Source organism: Hibiscus syriacus, unplaced genomic scaffold, assembly GCF_006381635.1.
Source record: "Hibiscus syriacus cultivar Baekdansim isolate YM2019G1 unplaced genomic scaffold, ASM638163v2 tig00110556_pilon, whole genome shotgun sequence".
Taxonomy (NCBI): domain Eukaryota; kingdom Viridiplantae; phylum Streptophyta; class Magnoliopsida; order Malvales; family Malvaceae; genus Hibiscus; species Hibiscus syriacus.
In genome coordinates, this window is record NW_024062779.1 from 1,097,652 (window position 1) to 1,116,383 (window position 18,732).

At 31.1% G+C, this 18,732-nt stretch overlaps 1 protein-coding gene and 1 long non-coding RNA gene across 2 annotated transcripts; one reads left to right on the forward strand and one right to left on the reverse strand.

Moving 5' to 3' along the window:
* Window positions 1-1,979: 1,979 nt before the first annotated feature.
* Window positions 1,980-2,866, forward strand: LOC120131618. Its single transcript, XR_005516932.1, has 3 exons — window positions 1,980-2,008; window positions 2,114-2,266; window positions 2,644-2,866. It is a non-coding gene; the product is annotated as an uncharacterized LOC120131618 (long non-coding RNA).
* A 13,986-nt stretch (window positions 2,867-16,852) lies between these two features.
* Window positions 16,853-18,186, reverse strand: LOC120131428 (dof zinc finger protein DOF1.4-like). Its single transcript, XM_039148417.1, has one exon. The coding sequence runs from the start codon at window positions 17,757-17,759 to the stop codon at window positions 16,947-16,949; it is 813 nt and encodes a 270-aa protein (XP_039004348.1). The 5' UTR covers window positions 17,760-18,186; the 3' UTR covers window positions 16,853-16,946.
* Between the last annotated feature and the right edge of the window lie 546 nt (window positions 18,187-18,732).

Consider the following 18,732-nt stretch of genomic DNA (forward strand, 5'->3'; position numbering starts at 1 on the left):
ATCATTTCGAGACATCTTTTGTCATATTATTACCGGATATATTACTATGGATCGATACATTTGTATAAAGTATCGACACTTTTCAGGCGCTATAACTTCTTCTCTTTTAAATTACAAAAGTGTCGATACTTATATTAATTTATCGACACTTTCAATATATCCAGTAGCTTTTTACCGGTTTTATCATTTCGAGACCTGTTTTGTCATATTATTACTGTTATATTACTATGATTGCCACATTTTTATAAAGTATCGACACCTTTTAAGCGATATAACTTCTTCTCTTTTAAATTACAAAAGTGTCGATACTTATATTAATTTATCGACACTTTCAATATATCCAGTAGCGCTTTACCGGTTTTATCATATTTTTACCTGTTATATTGCTATGGATCGATACATTTTTAATTTGTATCGACACAAACCGACAAACTAAGTTTGCCGGTTTCCAAATTTTTTAATATTTTCTTCATGATTTCCACCTACAACATTGTTATTACTCGATATTTCAGATATACTAAACTAAATTTATTAAATATATTATAATGTATCTATAACACTATATATTAATCGTATATTAACCTGACTTTCCTAAGACAATCCCCTTTCGATCCACCTCTCTCTCTTAGCTTTCTCTTTCATTCACGTTCATTTACGGTTGTTCGTCATCTTTTTCAAACAAAATCTACATCTTCGAGATTGTGACCAGCACTTCCATTAACTCTTCACTTTAAGCTTTACGCTTTTCCCAACACTTCCCCAATAAACACCAAAACCAAACCCAAAGCTTGGATTTTACTTCAAGAATATCGTTACCATGCTTTTTGTTTGAGTTCTCAATCAATGGACTCAACTACTATTTTTGATCATGCTTTATTTCAACTCACTCCAACTCGAACTAGGTAAGCTACGATTTTATATTTGCAGTTTCTTTTAATGAAATGACTGAACTGAACTGTGTTTTTTTGCTGTTGTTGAAGATTTGATCTGGTACTCTTCTACAAGGGGAAAATGAGAAATTGGCTTCTGGGCTTTTTGAATCCTTCATTTGTCATCTCAAATTTGCAAGAGATCAGATTTCAAAATGTGGGTATTCGATTAATTTGCAGCCACCTGCTCCTGGCTCATCCTGGTTCACCAAAGCTACTTTTGAGAGGTAATTTGCTACTGATTCATTTGAATTGGAATTTTATTTGAAATGAGTTGCATAGTTTATTAATCTGATTTCTCTGTATGTCCCATAATTATTATCTGCGCATTTAGTCTTGGGTCTCTTTCTATGAACAAAAATCAATTCTGATGCTAATTTATCTACAAAACTCAAGTGTTGGCTAATCTTCTGGGAATTCAAGCATTTAGTCCTTGCATTTCTTGGATTCTGATAATTCTTCCCAGCAGAGCAATCTGATGGCGGATTCTAATATGTTAGTTCATAAGGGGGTGCAAACTTTAAAAGGGAACAGTCTGAAAAGCATTTTTACTAAATTTATTTTTTGTTTATTTTGCAGATTTGTGCGCTTTGTTAGCACACCAGCAGTTCTTGAAAGGTTTGTCACCATAGAAACAGAAATCTTGCAAATTGAGAGATCTATTCTGGCTAATGAGTTAGCTAATGCCAGTGGGAGGCATGAGGAAGGTATGCTCGATGACTTCAATTTTTGCTACCAAAAGTTTCCATTTTGCTCAAATGTCTTTGTTGGTTCAAAATAAAAATTGCATAACAGACTCAGTTTAGTTTCAAATATCTGCTAGGTATCTCCTAATTGATTTTTTCTCTCATATGGTCAGATGCAAATGGTCATACAAAGAAATCAACTGATTTGACAAAGGTATTCCTTTTACTTTTTTTTGAATAATTCACAAGACTAAGTGCAATCTTTTTTTTTCCTCAGAAATTCACATCTTACGTTTTTTAAAGAGTTTTATAGTGTTCTTTTATGTTCGTTTGTCACCATGTGATGGGAGAACTCAAGATAAAAGATGAGATTAAACAGGAAGAGAACTCCAAGTAACTTATTTTATCCTTAAATGGCCTAACATTGGTCATACTAATTCATACTCCTAGTTCATTGGATGCCGTTGATTTGATTCATTCAGTCATTTTTGTGACTAGGGTTCAACTTCAACGGCTACTGGAAACTCGAAAAGCCCTGCTATGGAAAGAACACGCAATGACTTATACTCGTGGGCTGGTTGCTGGGTTTGCAATGGAAAATATGGAACATCTTATCTCGTTTGCAGATGCATTTGGAGCATCCAGGTTAAGGTAAGAAACATTAACTACAAGTATTATGGGATAGTTTTTATTTTTGAAAGCATAATCAAATACAACAATGGGTAAACAAGAAAGTGTTTTAAATTCATTAAATCAAATGACAGTATTTGAATAGAACCCTGCTTTAATAGTTGACTTCATATTCTTCTACTTTTACCACTAACTAGAAATTGAAGTTACATCTTCATCTGTTCATGCTGAACTCGTTTTCTGCACCTGAAGGCTGAAAATTTCTTTGAAGTAGCTTCAGATGCACTAAAGTTGTTTTAGCTATCATAAATGAGTTCCACGTAAACCCATAATTTTGTCCCTTTTGCCTGACATTCAGCCTTCTTAGGGTCTTATACTTGAGCATTGATTATTTTTAGGGAAGCATGCATTAATTTCAAGGAATTATGCAAGAAAAAGCATGTGGGACCGTCTTTGGATGGAAGAATTAGCTGCAGTTGAGGCATGCTCACCATCAGAACTGCCAGTGTTGGGAACATCTGGCATTGTGCTTACAAATGGAATTAGCATCTCTAATGATCACACTTCAAATGAATCTTCAGCAGGATCAACATCAGACACGTGCAGGAGCTGTGGATTCCAAGAAAGGTATTTCAGAGGCTTATAGCTTTTCCTTGCCTTTTCGTTACAGATTCTTAACAATCATACTTAAAGAATACATCTCATTATCATTATCATTACCGTTCCTGTTGAATCACCTTCTCTTGTCTGTGTAAATGCAAAACATTTACTTGATTGCCACTTCGGATATAGTCTTACTTCTTGCTTGACATATTGGATAGGCATCCATAAGTCCTCTCGAACTTAACTTAATGTAAAATATACTTTTGGATCAGAATCCATGCTTCTTAAAACATGCTAAGATGCCAAGCGTATCATCTCTTATTTGCACTAAATTTGATTTTTTTTATATTCCAATAGATAATATTTGGTTCCTTTGATGTACATTCATATGAGAATTTGCCTGCATCAGTTCAGACACCATCATCAACTACCTCAAAAACTCAAGTTTCAATGCAATGGCTATATCAGATGCCTCAGCATATGTATAATTTTCAAGGCCAGCTATCCCAGTATCAAGGATATCCCTTTCATCCTATGCAGCCTGTGCCACTTCCATATCCAATGAATATGCAGTGGCCTCCTAATTTGAATCAGAAATCAACTTCCAAGCTAAAGAATAAATTGTCAAATGGGAAAAAACTTGATTATTCAGGAGAGGAAATGGAAACCGAGTCCAGTGGCTCCGACTCTGGAAGTGAGCTGGATTCAGATGAATACTAGTTCCCTCCAAATGGAAATGAATGGGATCCGCATGAAGATGATGATGAACCTACTATACGGCTAGATTATACACTACGACGAAAAAAATCCAGTCGTCCATGGTCAACCCTGATTTTTTGTGACGAGGATTTGGTCGAACATCAAGAAAGAAGCAGACAACCGAATTATGCTTTATATGTAGGAATCCCGGACACACGAAGAACAAATGTCCCAAGCGCTCAGGTCCACGTATCAATTAAATGAGATTTTTGTATTATTTCTTTTTTAATTAACAACAAATATTACTTGGTTTTCAAATTCTTTTGATTTCTTCATGCACCAAATCATGCATTTCAACTTTTTCCAACATGATTTTTACCTCATTAAAATATCTCATATGTGACCAAATTAGCCTCAACATAAATATAAGTTGTAATACTATATCTCTAAGCATATAAATTCTGAAATCACTCCTATTTACAAGTCAGAAATAACACTCCAATATTTATCAAACCATTTTTTCTTATTTCACAAAACCATGATTTTTAACCATTTTCAATGTCATTTTTACCAAACTTAAAATGTCTCATATATGATGATATTATACTTACTTTAAAGATAGATTACAGCATTACGCGTTTATACTTAAAAATTAAAAAAATCAAAATATATTTTTTTCGTTAGTACCTCGCGGTTTGAAAGGCGTGAGATTGTTGTTTTCAAAAAATTAATATCAACTTGTCTTATAAATTTCAAAATATATTATAATTATAACATTATTAATTATTTGTTATATTTAATATATTATACACATAATTTTTCATTATTTCAAAATTTATAAAATATATATTTTAATTATATTTATTTATTATTATATTTAATAATCAATATTATTAATTATTATTATATTTATTTATTATTAATTTCAATTTGAAAGATCCTCGCGCGTTGCAGGCTGCGAGATCTTTTATAAATCTCGTAATATTTTGGTTTTTAGGCTATCTCGCGCTTCGCAATGCGCGAGGTCATTTTATCCAATTCTTTTATTGGCTTACCTAGGAAAGCCTGCACACGTCGGACGTATCTCGCGTGTTGAAAGGTGCGAGGATTTAAAACGATATTTACAGGAAGCGAGGTCATTCTATGTAGACGATTTGAGCGTTATTCTTCTAAATAATTCTTGAAGGGCCCTATTTATTTAAATAATTATTTATTTGAGGTTTTTAATATAAAATTTATTCAAACAACCGTATGATTACTTATTTGATTCATTTTTTTACCGAAACAACAGCCCCATCCACAAATGGGAAGTTCTACTGTACAGCGGTTAAAAAACGGCGTGACTGGTTAAACAAGTAACCGGTTAAAATGTAGTCCGGTTATGTTATATCATTTAACCGGAAATATTATCAAATACAATAACATATTAGGTAGCTCTTTTATAATGTAATAAGTAGCGTTTATATAATAAAATAGGTTAATTACTTAATTTGTTATTACAACATATTAGGTAAACGCCTAAAATGTTACCAAGGATAACATAGTCGGTTAATTATTGGAAACATTATCAAGCACAATAACATATTAGGTACGCTTATATAATGTAATAGGTAGCACTTATATAATAAAATAGGTTAATTATTTAATTTGTTATTACAACATATTAGGTAAACGCCTAAAAAATTACCAAGGATAACATAACCGGTTAATTACTGGAAACATTATCAAGCACAATAACATATTATGTAGTGCTTATGTAACAAAATAGGTAATTACTTAATTTGTTATCAGTTATGATAAACTTGCCTTAGGAATAAATGTTAACAAAATTTAAACTACCTATAACATTAAAATATCTACCGATTTTTTTTAAGGTTGTTAATAATGTAAACGGTAAAAAAATAGACTCTACCTATTACATTAAAATACCTAACGGTTTTTTGAAGTTTGCTAATAATGTAAACGGTAAAAAAATAGTGCTACCTATTACATTAAAATACCTACCGGATTTTTTTAAGGTTGTTAATAATGTAAACGGTAAAAAAAATAGTGTTACCTATTACATTAAACTACCTACCAGATATGTTGAAAGTATCGATTCAATTTAAATAAGTATCGACACTTTTAGAATTTAAAAGAAAAGCAGTAATCGCGCCTATAAAGTATCGATACTTTATAAAAATGTATCGATACATAACAATATAACAGATAAAAATATGACAAAACCAGTTTCATTATGACAAAACCGGTAAAGAGCTATTGGATATGTTGAAAGTATCGATACTTTATAAAAATGTATCGATACTTTACAACACAACAGATAAAAATATGACAACCGGTAAAGATCTACTAGATATGTTGGAAGTATCGATACTTTATAAAAATGTATTGATACTTCACAATATAACAGGTAAAAATATAACAAAATCAGTTTCATTATGACAAAACCGGTAAAGAGCTACCTAATATGTTGAAAGTATCGATACTTTACAATATAACATGTAAAAATATGACAAAACCAGATTCATTATGACAAAACCGGTAAGGAGCTACCTAATATGTTGAAAGTATCGATACTTTTTGTAAAAAAAATGTATTAATACTTTACAATATAACAGTAAAAATATGACAAAATCAGTTTCATTATGACAAAACCGGTAAAGAACTACATGCTATGTTGAAAATGTCAATACTTTTTGTAAAAATGTATCGATACTTTACAATATAACATGTAAAAATATGACAAAACCAGGTAAAAAGCTACCTAATATGTTGAAAGTGTCAATATTTTTTGTACATGTATCGATACTTTACAATATAACATGTAAAAATATGACAAAACTTGTTTCATTATGACAAAATCGGTAAAGAGCTACCAGATATGTTGAAAGTATTAATACTTTTTGTATATGTATTGATACTTTGTTGAAAGTTATGTAATTTATGTTTCAAAAATTTTTAATAGTGCTTCATGTTTTCCACCTATAATATTAATTTAATAATTTTATTTACACAAAAAATTATTGGATTGTTTAGATATTTTATAAAATATTATTTAAAATTTAAATTTAACAATTTTAACCAAAGATAATAATAAATATGTAATATCTATGTTTATTATTTTTAATTTAAAAATAATATATATAGTAACATAAAAATAAATCATTAGACACATATAATTACTAAATTAATATCTTAAAACTCACTTAAAAGATAACCTTAAATTAATTTTTTTCACAGTGAAATAAGTATAGACACTTATATATATGTATCGATACTTACCGATAACCAAAGTTTACCGGTTACCAAATTTTTAATAGTTTTTCATATTTTCTACCTACAACATTATTAGCCTGTCATCATAATAGGTAGAGCTAAATCGAATTTGTTAAATATCTTTTAATGTATCCGGTAACGCCGTATATTAACCGTATATTAATATGTATTTCCTGACCCCTCCACAAATAGACTGGTTGTTGTTCAACTGTTTCTGTCATTAATTTCAGTGCCCAATTAACCAAAATCTTTCTTTCTAATGAAAAGAAGGTACTAAACTTTTAGGATACTTTGATTTTTGTTGTTAAAAATTTTGAATTTTGTATTACAGCTATTAAACTTTTAATTTGTCTTTATTACAATTAATTTCGTTAGTTGTCATTAGATGCTGGCGTGGAGTCTTCTTAAGAAAATCTTAATTTTTTATTTATAAATCTTAATTCTAATTTTAATCTTACTTAGAGGGGACGGGAATGAGGAACTCCAAGGGAAGGGAAAAGAATGCTTGGGTCTATAACCCATGACCTAAGGAAAATATAAGAGAATAAAAATGAACAATTTGATCGACGGATGAAATGTCCTTGCTCAAAAATCCTATTTTTCTAAAATGGCAGTCATTATAAAAAGTTGATTTTTTTTAACAAAGCATTGTCGATTAATTTTAACAGTGTAAAGGTTTTATTTAGCCAAAAGATTAACATAATTTAATTTCAAGTAGACCTGAAAATTAACATTGATCAATCTAAAAGTTTTAACTTTCTATTAGATTGTCAATTCATTTCATTATTGTTTATGTCATTGTTCGACAGTTTCTTTGATAAAAAAATATCACAAAACTATTATTCTTCTCCTCCTCCTCTTTATTTCATTTGATTCAAACTCGTTAGAAAACCGTTTAATCTTATCGAATCCCAAGTAAATTTTAATTGAAACTAAAAGATTGTAACATCCCAAAATCAGGTCTAGTGACTAAAATGAAAGTTTTGAAACTTTGAGGTCTAATTTTGAAAGATTGAAAAGTTTAGGGATTTAATTGGAGAATTTTGATATTGGATTTAATAGTAAAGGTTGAAAGTAATCAGGGTATTATGGTCATTTTATAAGGAAATTTTTTATTTCCCTTTATATAAGACATATACACATGGAATGAGGGAAATGAGAGAGAGAAATCTGGAAGCTTGCTTCTTCATACGTGAGAGCCAAGCAAAGGTGAGATTTCTTGTTACTTAATTTCTTGTTGAATTTAAGGTTGATTTATGATCATTAGATGATAATTAAGCTTAAGGAAAGCTAAGTTATTTTAAAATCAAAGGATGAAGGAGTTAGGAGAGATTAAAGATTTGGAGTTTTTGAATGAAAACTTCAAATAGAGTTAATAAGTAGAATTAAAAGTTAAATTTGACTTGTCATCAGCAGAATTAAGAAATATGAAGTGTTAGAATTGAATTTAGAACAAGTATAAAATTTGGTATGATTCTTGAATTTCATATGGAGGATGAGAGTTTGAGGATAAAGATGTGTTAAAGGTTTAGAAATGTGTTTGAGTATTTATACTTGAGTTAAGTGGGTGAAAGGGGTTCAAACATGAGGTGTTTGAGTTGAAATGAAGTAATTTTCGGGCTTAAAAAGTGATTTATGGGCTAGGGGTATCGGTACATATTCATCAGGTACCGATACTTCAAGAGTAAAATTAAGGAAAGAATTCAAGTGCTATCGATACCAAGGGTACCGATACCTTAAGGAATGTATCGATATTATCTTTGAACGAAAAATTACAGAATGCAATATGGGTATCGATACCTAGGCATGGTACTGATACCTCAGTTAAGGGATGTATCGATACCCTATAGAGGGTACCAATACTAGTTTAAATAGAAAATGAAATTTAGACTTTCTATTAGTTTAAGAAATGAAGGATCAAAGTATGATATTTGGATTATTGATATGTATAAATATATGATTGTGTAGATATCGATCGAGAGCAACGTTCGGACAAGTCGACAAGTAATAGTCATTGAGAAGAGATAGGGGATCGATATTGGCTAGTGAGGCTAGGTGAGTGCATATTAGTTAGTATAAGATGGTCAAGGGAAATAAGACTTGCGACGAGTCTATTTCCTATATTAGAATGCATCAACTCATAAATGTAAGTATATGTTTATAAGAGTGTATGTGTTATATGCATGTGTTACATGATTTGTATGATTATATGCTAGTGTGATAAGACATATGAACTGGTATAAGTGATCTATGCGATATATGAACATAAGAGATTAATTAACATGAATTATGTGATCATATGAGATATATGATAATGAGATATGAAATTCCATGAAAATGTTATATGACATTTATGATAAGAAGCCATGAGCTTATATGCATATGTGATATGAATATGAAAAGTGATATATGAAATGTCATAAATGATATTACCCATGTTACGCGATAAGAGAGCTAGGGGTATTGTTGGCATGCCAAGACCCGAGGGTTCTACGTGGTCATTCGGGACATATATGTAATTATGTGGAACATATATGTGGTATTTCGGTACACTTATTTGGTCAATTGTATTATATATATGGTTCTTAAGGAGTGGTCCTTCGGGACATATGTGATATGTGGTCCTTCGGGACATAGTGGTCATTCGGGACAAATTCTAAGTACCCCTAGTGGGAATTATATGAGTTGTGGTGACAGCATAAGTGCACAACCTCAGTGAGCTCACATATCTTTAGTTCTCCAAAGTGTACATGGGCTAAACAAAGAAATAATATCAAGAAACTTGATATGATAATATATCAAGAAACTTGATATGATAATATGTGTGTTACTTGGTGAAATGATATATGTATTGTAGGATGTGTATAAATGATGAGTACATGATTATAAGATAAAAGAAAATAAATTATAATAATAAGAATGAAGATTATGTATGTGCATATGTGAATTATATATGAACTGGTATATGCTTGTGTATGATATAATAGTAGTAATTGTTCATGCATGATTATAAGTTAGAATTTCCTTTATATGTTTTTATGCCTCACTAAGTCATCGACTTAGCATGTGAGTGTTTCACACGTAGGTTCAGGAAACGAGAAGAGAAGCGAAGAGGAGTAAGACAGGTCAGATTCTCATTTCCACATATCAGATCAGAATTGTAATTGAGTATATGTATTTTGTTGTATAGAGTGTAGTTGGCATGTAGTCTAAAGTTTTAAATTGTACAAGCTCTGATATGTTTCGTAAAAACCAATGGATTTTTAAATAAATAAAAAATAATTATTTTCTTGAGTTGTGAATTTAACTTTTAGTCATTTTGTAAAGAAAATGTTGAAAAAGTCGATGTGACACCTTAGACTCGGATCCGGGTCAGATACGGGCTGGGGTGTTACATTTAATGGTATCAGAGCTAAGGTTTAACCGATTCTAGGCTTAAACCGAAGTTAAATGAGTTTAAAATGGTGTACATGCCAACATAAAGTGACAAATTTATGATCTGATAGTGTAAGGAGTATATTGTCTTGCTAATAGAATTAGATTGATAGAAGTAGGATAATGAGAGTTTCGAAAGAAGTGAAAAGTGATAGACCTGATGGTGATAGCAATTCACCTGCCCAAGCAGGATGAAGAGCGAACACCTCAGGAAGTGCCTCGTAAGATCAAATGTGGATTTCAAAAAGTTGAAATCATGTTAGAATAGCGTCAGAGGGTTTCTACTGTTTTGAATCGAAAAAGTAATAGGGAGTAGTTTCGTTATTTCGTAAATAAGATAGAATATGGTGAACAAGTGTCACCATAAGAACGTTAAAAGATCAAATGATGTGTTTAGAATTTGTAAAAGAATTCAAGAATAAGTGCATCAGTGACAAGTTTATAAGATAAATGAAACCAGAGATATGAATTTGAAACAAATGGATAATATTGTGTATAAGCAAGAGTGTGGATATGATAAGGGTTTGTATTTTATATGGAAAAGAGTTAGCGTTAGCTAACAAGATTATATGATGAAAAATATATTGGAATTATAAGATTTTACGATATTGTCAGGTTAAGACAACCAATATGAAGTGGATTTGGATACAATTGTATATTTGGATACAATTGTATATTTTGATCATATAAATGTGATATAGTAAAGGAGGTGATGATTCGTATGTTGAGTGAAGCTAAGGATTGATAAAAGAGTTTAAGAATGGGTACATCAGTAATCAGTTTATAAGACAAAGGAAGTTGGAATGTTGAGTTTGAACAACGAAAATTACATGGTGTATGAGAATGAATGTGGATTTGATAAGTTAAGTAAACTATTGTTGAGATAATTTCGATTGGAAATGATATATATGATTGGTTGATTAGGGCTTGTGCCCTAGATTAAACAGTTGCTATTGCTTAGCTGTAATAATAAATGTGATAGAGTTGTAAGAGTTGGGAAAGATATAAAGCTAAGTTAATCAAGTATGATGTGGATTTGGATATGGTGGTATATTCTGATTATGTAAAGGTGGTATAGCTAAGAAGATATAGATTTAAGAGTTATGAAGATGTAATAAAGATGGGTACTCAGAGATAGTGATATGAAAAGAGTATGAGAACACGAGGGAAAGATATGGTTTAGTTATGTTATAAGGAGATCTTGAATATGAAAGGATAAATGGAGAAAGAAATGAAAAATATGGAGTTTAAAGGATCAAGTAAGATAAAAGTAGATTATAAGTTTGTTATAGAAGTGAGAAAAAGTAAGTAAGGTTATTGTTTATATGATAAATGACAGTAGATGGATGTATAAAGGAGACAGGTAGTTGAAGAACTATAGGAAGGAAAAACAAGTTTCTGACAGTAACAAGAAAGATTAAGTAAAGGAAATAACATAAGAACATTATAAGATATGTTATTATCAATGTGTGTAATGAAAATTTGAGGACGAATTTTCTTAAAATGAGGGGATGATTGTAATATCCCAAAATCAGGGCTAGTGACTAAAATGAAAGTTTTGAAACTTTGAGGTCTAATTTTAAAAGATTGAAAAGTTTAGGGATTTAATTAGAGAATTTTGATGTTAGATTTAATAGTGAAGGTTGAAAGTAATAAGGGTATTATGGTCATTTTACACGGAAGATTTTTATTTCCCTTTATATAAGACATATACATGTGGAATGAGGGAAAGAAGAGAAAGAGAAATCTGGAAGCCTGTTTTTTCTTCTTCCTTCTTCATACGTGAGAGCCAAGCAAAGGTAAGATTTCTTGTTAGTTATTTCTTGCTGAATTTATGGTTGGTTTATGATCATTAGATGATAATTAAGCTTAAGGAAATCTTAAGTTATTTTAAAATCAAAGGATGAAGGAGTTAGGAGAGATTAAAGATTTTGAGTTTTTGAATGAAAACTTGGAATAGAGTTAATAAGTAGAATTAGAAGTTAAATTTGACTTGTCATCAGTATAATTAAAAGTATGAAGTGTTAGAATTGAATTTAGAACAAGTAAAAATTTGGTATGATTCTTGAATTTCATATGAATGATGAGAGTTTGAGGATAAAAATGTGTTAAAGGTTTAGAAATGTGTTTGACTATATATACTTAAGTTAAGTGGGTGAAAGGGGTTCAAACATGAGGTGTTTGAGTTGAAATGAAGTAATTTTTGGGCTAAAAGTGATTTCTGGGCTAGGGGTATCGGTACCTATTCATCAGGTACTGATACTTCAAGAGTAAAATAAAGGAAGGAATTCAAGGGGTATCGATACCTAAAGAACAATATCGATACCAAGGGTACCGATACCTTAAGGAAGGTATCGATACCATTTTTGAACGAAAAATTACAGAATGCAATATGGGTATTGATACTGAGGCATGGTATCGATACCTCAGTTAAGGGATGCATCGATACCTATAGGGGGTACCGATACTAGTTTAAATAGAAAATGAAATTTAGACTTTCTTTTAGTTTAAGAAATGAAGATCAGAGTATGATATTTGGAATATTGATATGTATAAATGTATGATTGTGTAAATATTGATCGAGAGCAATGTTCGGACAAGTCGACAAGTAATAGTCATTGAGAAGAGATAGGGGGTCAGTATTGGCTAGTGAGGCCATGTGAATGCATATTAGTTAGTATAAGATGGTTAAGAGAAATAAGACTTGCGACGAGTTTATTTCCTATATTAAATGCATGAACTCATAAATGTAAGTATATGTTTATAAGAGTGTATGTGTTATATGCATGTGTTACATGATTTGTATGATTATATGCTAGTGTGATAAGACATGTGAACTGGTATAAGTGATCTATGCGATATATGAACATAAGAGAGTAATTAACATGAATTATGTGATCATATGAGATATATGATAATGAGATATGAAATTCCATGAGAATGTTATATGACATATGTGATAAGAAGCCATGAGCTCATATGAATATGTGATATGAATATGAAAAAGGATATGTGAAATGTCATAAATGATATTGCCCATGTTACGTAATAAGAGAGCTAGGGGTATAGTTGGCATGCCAAGAGTCAAGGGTTCTACGTGGTCCTTCGGGACATATATGTAATTTTGTGGAACATATATGTGGTACTTCGGTACATTTATTTGGTCCATTGTATTATGTATATGGTTCTTAAGGAGTGGTCCTTCGAGACATATGTGATATGTGATCCTTCGAGACATATGTGATATGTGGTCCTTCGGGACAAATTCTAAGTGCCCCTAGTGGGAATTATATGAGCTGTGGTGATAGCATAAGTGCACAACCTCAGTGAACTCACATATCTTTAGTTCTCCAAAGTGTACATGGGCTAAACAAAGAGATAATATCAAGAAACTTGATATGATAATATGTGTGTTCCTTGGTGAAATGATATATGTATTATAGGATTTGTATAAATGATGAGTACAAGATTATAAGATAAAAGAAAATAAATGATAATATATGATAATAATAAGAATGAAGATAATTTATGTATGTGCATATGTGAATTTGATATATGAACTGATATATGCTTGTGTATGATATAATAATAGTAATTGTTCATGCATGATTATAAGTTAGAATTTCCTTTATATGTTTTTTATGCCTCACTAAGTCATCGACTTAGCATATGAGTGTTTCACACGTAGGTTTCGGAAATGAGAAGAGAAGCGAAGAGGAGCAAGACAGGTCAGATTCTCATTTTCACATATCATATCAGAATTGTAATTGAGTATATGTATTTTGTTATATAGAGTGTAGTTGGCATGTAGTCTAAAGTTTTAAATTGTACAAGCTCTAATATTTTGTAAAAACCAATGGATTTTTAAATAAATAAAAAGTAATTATTTTCTTGAATTGTGAATTTAACTTTTAGTAATTTTGTAAAGGAAATGTTTGAAAAGTCAATGTGACACTCGGACTTGGATCCGATCGGATACGGGCTAGGGGTGTTACAAAGATAAAACTTTACCATTTGTTATGGTAGACGTCAAATCAGTTTGAAATTAAATACTATTAATCTTTTACTCAAAAGTGGATACTTTTCACCTTTGAGATTGATCAACAACCACTTTATTCATCAAACTTGGTGATGATTGTAAATTTCAGACCTTAGGTTTGTTGTTGAAAAAAATTTAATGTGTCACATCAACATTTCCTAATGACAACCATCATATTGAAAGTGAAACAAAAATTTAGTGATTGTAATGTCAGTCTTAAAATTTTGGGGACTAAAGTGGAGGCTCCTTAAAATTTGAATGACCACAAATGTAATTTACCCTTCAAAAATATGACTAACTGTTTGCTTCGCTACACCCGTAGATAGAATACTATGAAAACAGATTAGGATTCGATTCAAATAACTCACAACTTTATCTACTCGAGTCAAAAATAGTGTGGATGTTTATTGTTTACATTTTAAGATCAACTTCAACACGCAACGGATGAGGGAAGTCATGCTGCCTCTCTAAGACCGTAACACTGTGGATCTAAGTGGATGGAAGGCCAGATCATATTGAAACAAAGATTTTGATGTCAACTAAAATACTGATAAACATCAATAAAATCCACATGCACATGGTTTTGGACAGGCCTGAAGTGAGGGGGGGGGGGACTAATACATGAAACAACTTTACAACCAGAATGGTGTCAGGACAAAGAAAAGAGAATGATTCAAACCAAGTGGTCATAAATTATGAAGAAACGAATCCATGTAAATCTTAGTTGTATTCAGATATCTAGAAATATGCATATCCAAGGAATCTTCAATCACATCCATTTTTGCCAACCATAGCTGGAAGAGACCCCATCACATCCCCTCTTATTCCCATCATAATATAATCAAGGGTAAACTATACTAGAGACTTACCAACTATAGCTTCTTTTCATTTTGATCACTATTTTTGAATTCTTGTTAATTAGACCATCCAACTATTTAAATACATTCAATCAGGTCACTTGCTGTTAACATTTAACGGAAGTGTTGATGTGGCAGTTAATAAAATTTGTATAATTATACATTTGGTCATTGTTACTTACATATTATCTCAATTTGGTCTTAAATTTAATATTCGAATCTGATCATGTCACATGTCACTACCCGATTGGAGGATTTAATTTATTTTAATTTAATATATTTAGTTTCCACCAATCAGAAGGTGACATGTGTCATCCTCTGGTGGAAAGAAAATTAAGAGTGGTAAAAAGGGCACAAGGGATTCAAACCAGAATCCATTAAGGGAGAAGACAGAAGCCCAACCATTAGGCCAAGTTTATTTTTTGGTTTAAAGATGACTACATATTATATATATTTTATTTCCAAATATAATCTTAAATGCTTAACTATAAAAATATATATTTTATTAATTTTTATTAATTTATCGAATATATTTTTTTGGTTTAAAGTAGGCCAAGTTTGTTATTTGAGGTAAGAATATATATTTAAAATATTTTAAAATATTTAAATTCATAACTATAAAATATATATTTTATTATTTTTTCTTAATTTATCGATTATATATATTTTTGGTTTAAAGTATGCTAAGTTTATTATTTAAGTTAAGAATATATATTTAAAATATTTAAATTCTTAACTATAAAAATATGTATTTTATTATTTTTTCTTAATTTATCGAATATTTTTTAATTTAAAGTAGTCCAAGTTTATTATTTAAGTTAAGAATATATGTTTAAATTCTTAACTATAAAAAATATTTTTTATTATTTTTTCTTAATTTATTGAATATATATTTTAAAATATTATAAAAATAAAATGTAAATATTTAAGTTAAGATAAAAAAATATTTTATAGTTAAGAATTTAAGATTATACAAGTAAACAAGATATATACAATATGTAGTCTACTTTAAATAAAAAAATGAACTTGGCCTAGTGGTTGGTCTTCTCCCTTCTCCCCCAATGGTTGTTAGTTCATATCCCTTGTACCCCTGTTACCACTTTTAATTTTCTTTCTATTAGAGGCCTCTGGTTGGTGGAAACTAAATATATTAAATTAAAATAAATTAAATCCTCCAATTGAGTGGTGACACGTGTCATGATATTTGGTATTAGTGACACGTGACATTATTTGATTCGAAGATTAAATTTATATTTTAATTTACTTAATTTAGGACCAAATTGAGATAATATATAAGTAACAGTGACTAAATATGTAATTATACTAATTTTATTAACTGCCACATCAACACTTCCGTTAAATGCTAACAACAAGTGGTCTAATTGAATGTATTTAAATAATTGGATGTCTGATTGACAAGAATTCAAAAATAGTTGTCAAAATGAAAAAGAGCTATAGTTGGATGGTATCTAGTATAGTTTACCCTATAATCAATAACCTAAAATACACATTCATACATTTATATTCTCGCATTATCTTATAAGAGGTAGAGTACAAAATGTACACCATCACCCTGAAGCTGAATTTAAAAAATATATATATGGCAGCTTCCTCATTTTTATCAGTTACAAGTTGAAAGGGGAGATTATAAATGGTAATGATCAATCTAAGAAAGAGAAAATAAACACCCAAATAAAATAATAAAAAAGAACGTCCTTTCATCGAACAAGAAAACCCAAATCAAGAAGAAGAAAAAACTATAGAGAATGGATATATGTTTAAAACTCCTCCTTCATGGTTTGATATCGGAATCATCCCATGGCATGTTGAGATCAGTAGAGACAAGTGCATCGATATCGTCCCAATTCCAGTAGTTTGCTATGTCCATGTCACTGCTCGTGATAGGTATTTGCCACGTGTGTGAAATAGTGGCACTTGGGGTTGGCATGATGAAGCTGGTGATGGTTGGATCCTCCATCGTTTCACCAGTGTAGTTGTAGATACTTGAAGAATGAAATGATGTTGACACCGTTTCAAAAGAACTTGAGTTTGAACTTGAAAACGGGAATTGTAAGCCGTGAGTTTGAGGCAGCGACGGGGCTGTTGAAGCCGAACCCAGAATCACACCATTGCTTGTACTGAAACTTTTGCTGTCCAAGTTGTTGCAATTGAGAGGATTCTGCAGCAACGACGAAGATGGTGGAACTAGATGACCCATCGCCGGAAATTGCATAGTGGATATGTTCTTTTGGTCAGCAAGTGGAAGCTGAAGATCCTGCCTTTGTTGCTGTGATAGTTGAAATGCCATGAAGTTATTGTCAACACCTGAAGCAGTTGAGGTATTGAAGGCAATACTTGTTTTGGTAGTTGTGGCAGCTGAAGCAGTGATAGAATTCGATTTCTTGAGGCGCTTGTTTTTACTGCCACGGCCAACAGGAACATTGCGGAGAGTGCCACCTTTAGTCCAGTGTCTTTTACAAGCCTTGCAGAAATGCCTAGGCTGAGACTTGTTATAGTTGTTGTAATAACAAAACTTGGTGTTGGTTGAATCACATCTGGGACACTTGAGCTGCTCAGATTGCTGCTGCTTTTGTGGATGCTTCATTGCCTTGGGCAACTCCAGAGTTTGAGCCTGCAACAAAGATTGTCTCCACCCACTGGAAACCTCTTTAGAACTCAAGCCCCATATTGATCTGCAATTGGAGGAATGATGAGGTGAAAAGTCAATGGAATTCTAGCCTTTGGATCGAAGAGGGGCGAGGATGATGAAATTGTTCCTTGTAAGCCAATTAACAGGGTGATGTTGTGAAGAAATTTGATATGGAAGTGTGTTATTGTGAAGCGCAAGGAAATTCCCCGGAAGGTGATGAGAAGGGAGCATGCTTTGACCCTCTATCTTTAATCTAAGCTCTCTCTTCAATATATGCCACCCTATTAACTATTATATTTAATCTAAAGAGCAAGTAATTATTAAATATTAGGGGGAAAATCAAAAACAAAATTTTAGTTGGGAATTTTGGTTTGCTTGATAAAATAGGGGGGCGGAGGGGGTTTCTTCAATGTAAATCTAATTCAAATAAATTTTATAGTGCGGAATGAGAATTCCCCTTAGTCCTCAAGGTGACTTGGATGACACGTGGGATTATCTGGACCCTTCATAGTGGACCGATAGTATCTAAGGCCTGTAAAGAGAAGATAGAGCCTCATGCTTGTACGTATACTTCGAGAAATTATTAGAGAGTCCAACCTCACCACGTTTACAACAACATTTATTTATGTCATTTTTTCTAAAGTGAATAACTCTTTTTTATATGTAAATAAAAGATATGTGATTATTTAAAAATTACTTTGAAATTTGTAATTATCATTCACTTAAATCATGAATGACGTAATAAATCGAATCTATAAAATAATTTCTCGTTCACTTATAAGAAAGAGGTTGCATGCACCATATAAATTTAAAAGTAATAATCTTTTACTTAATATAATATAATAAAAGAGTATTTAATTCATAATAAATAATTTATATCATAAGTGAATCACGTGATGATACGGCATGATTGAACTTTTAAATTTTA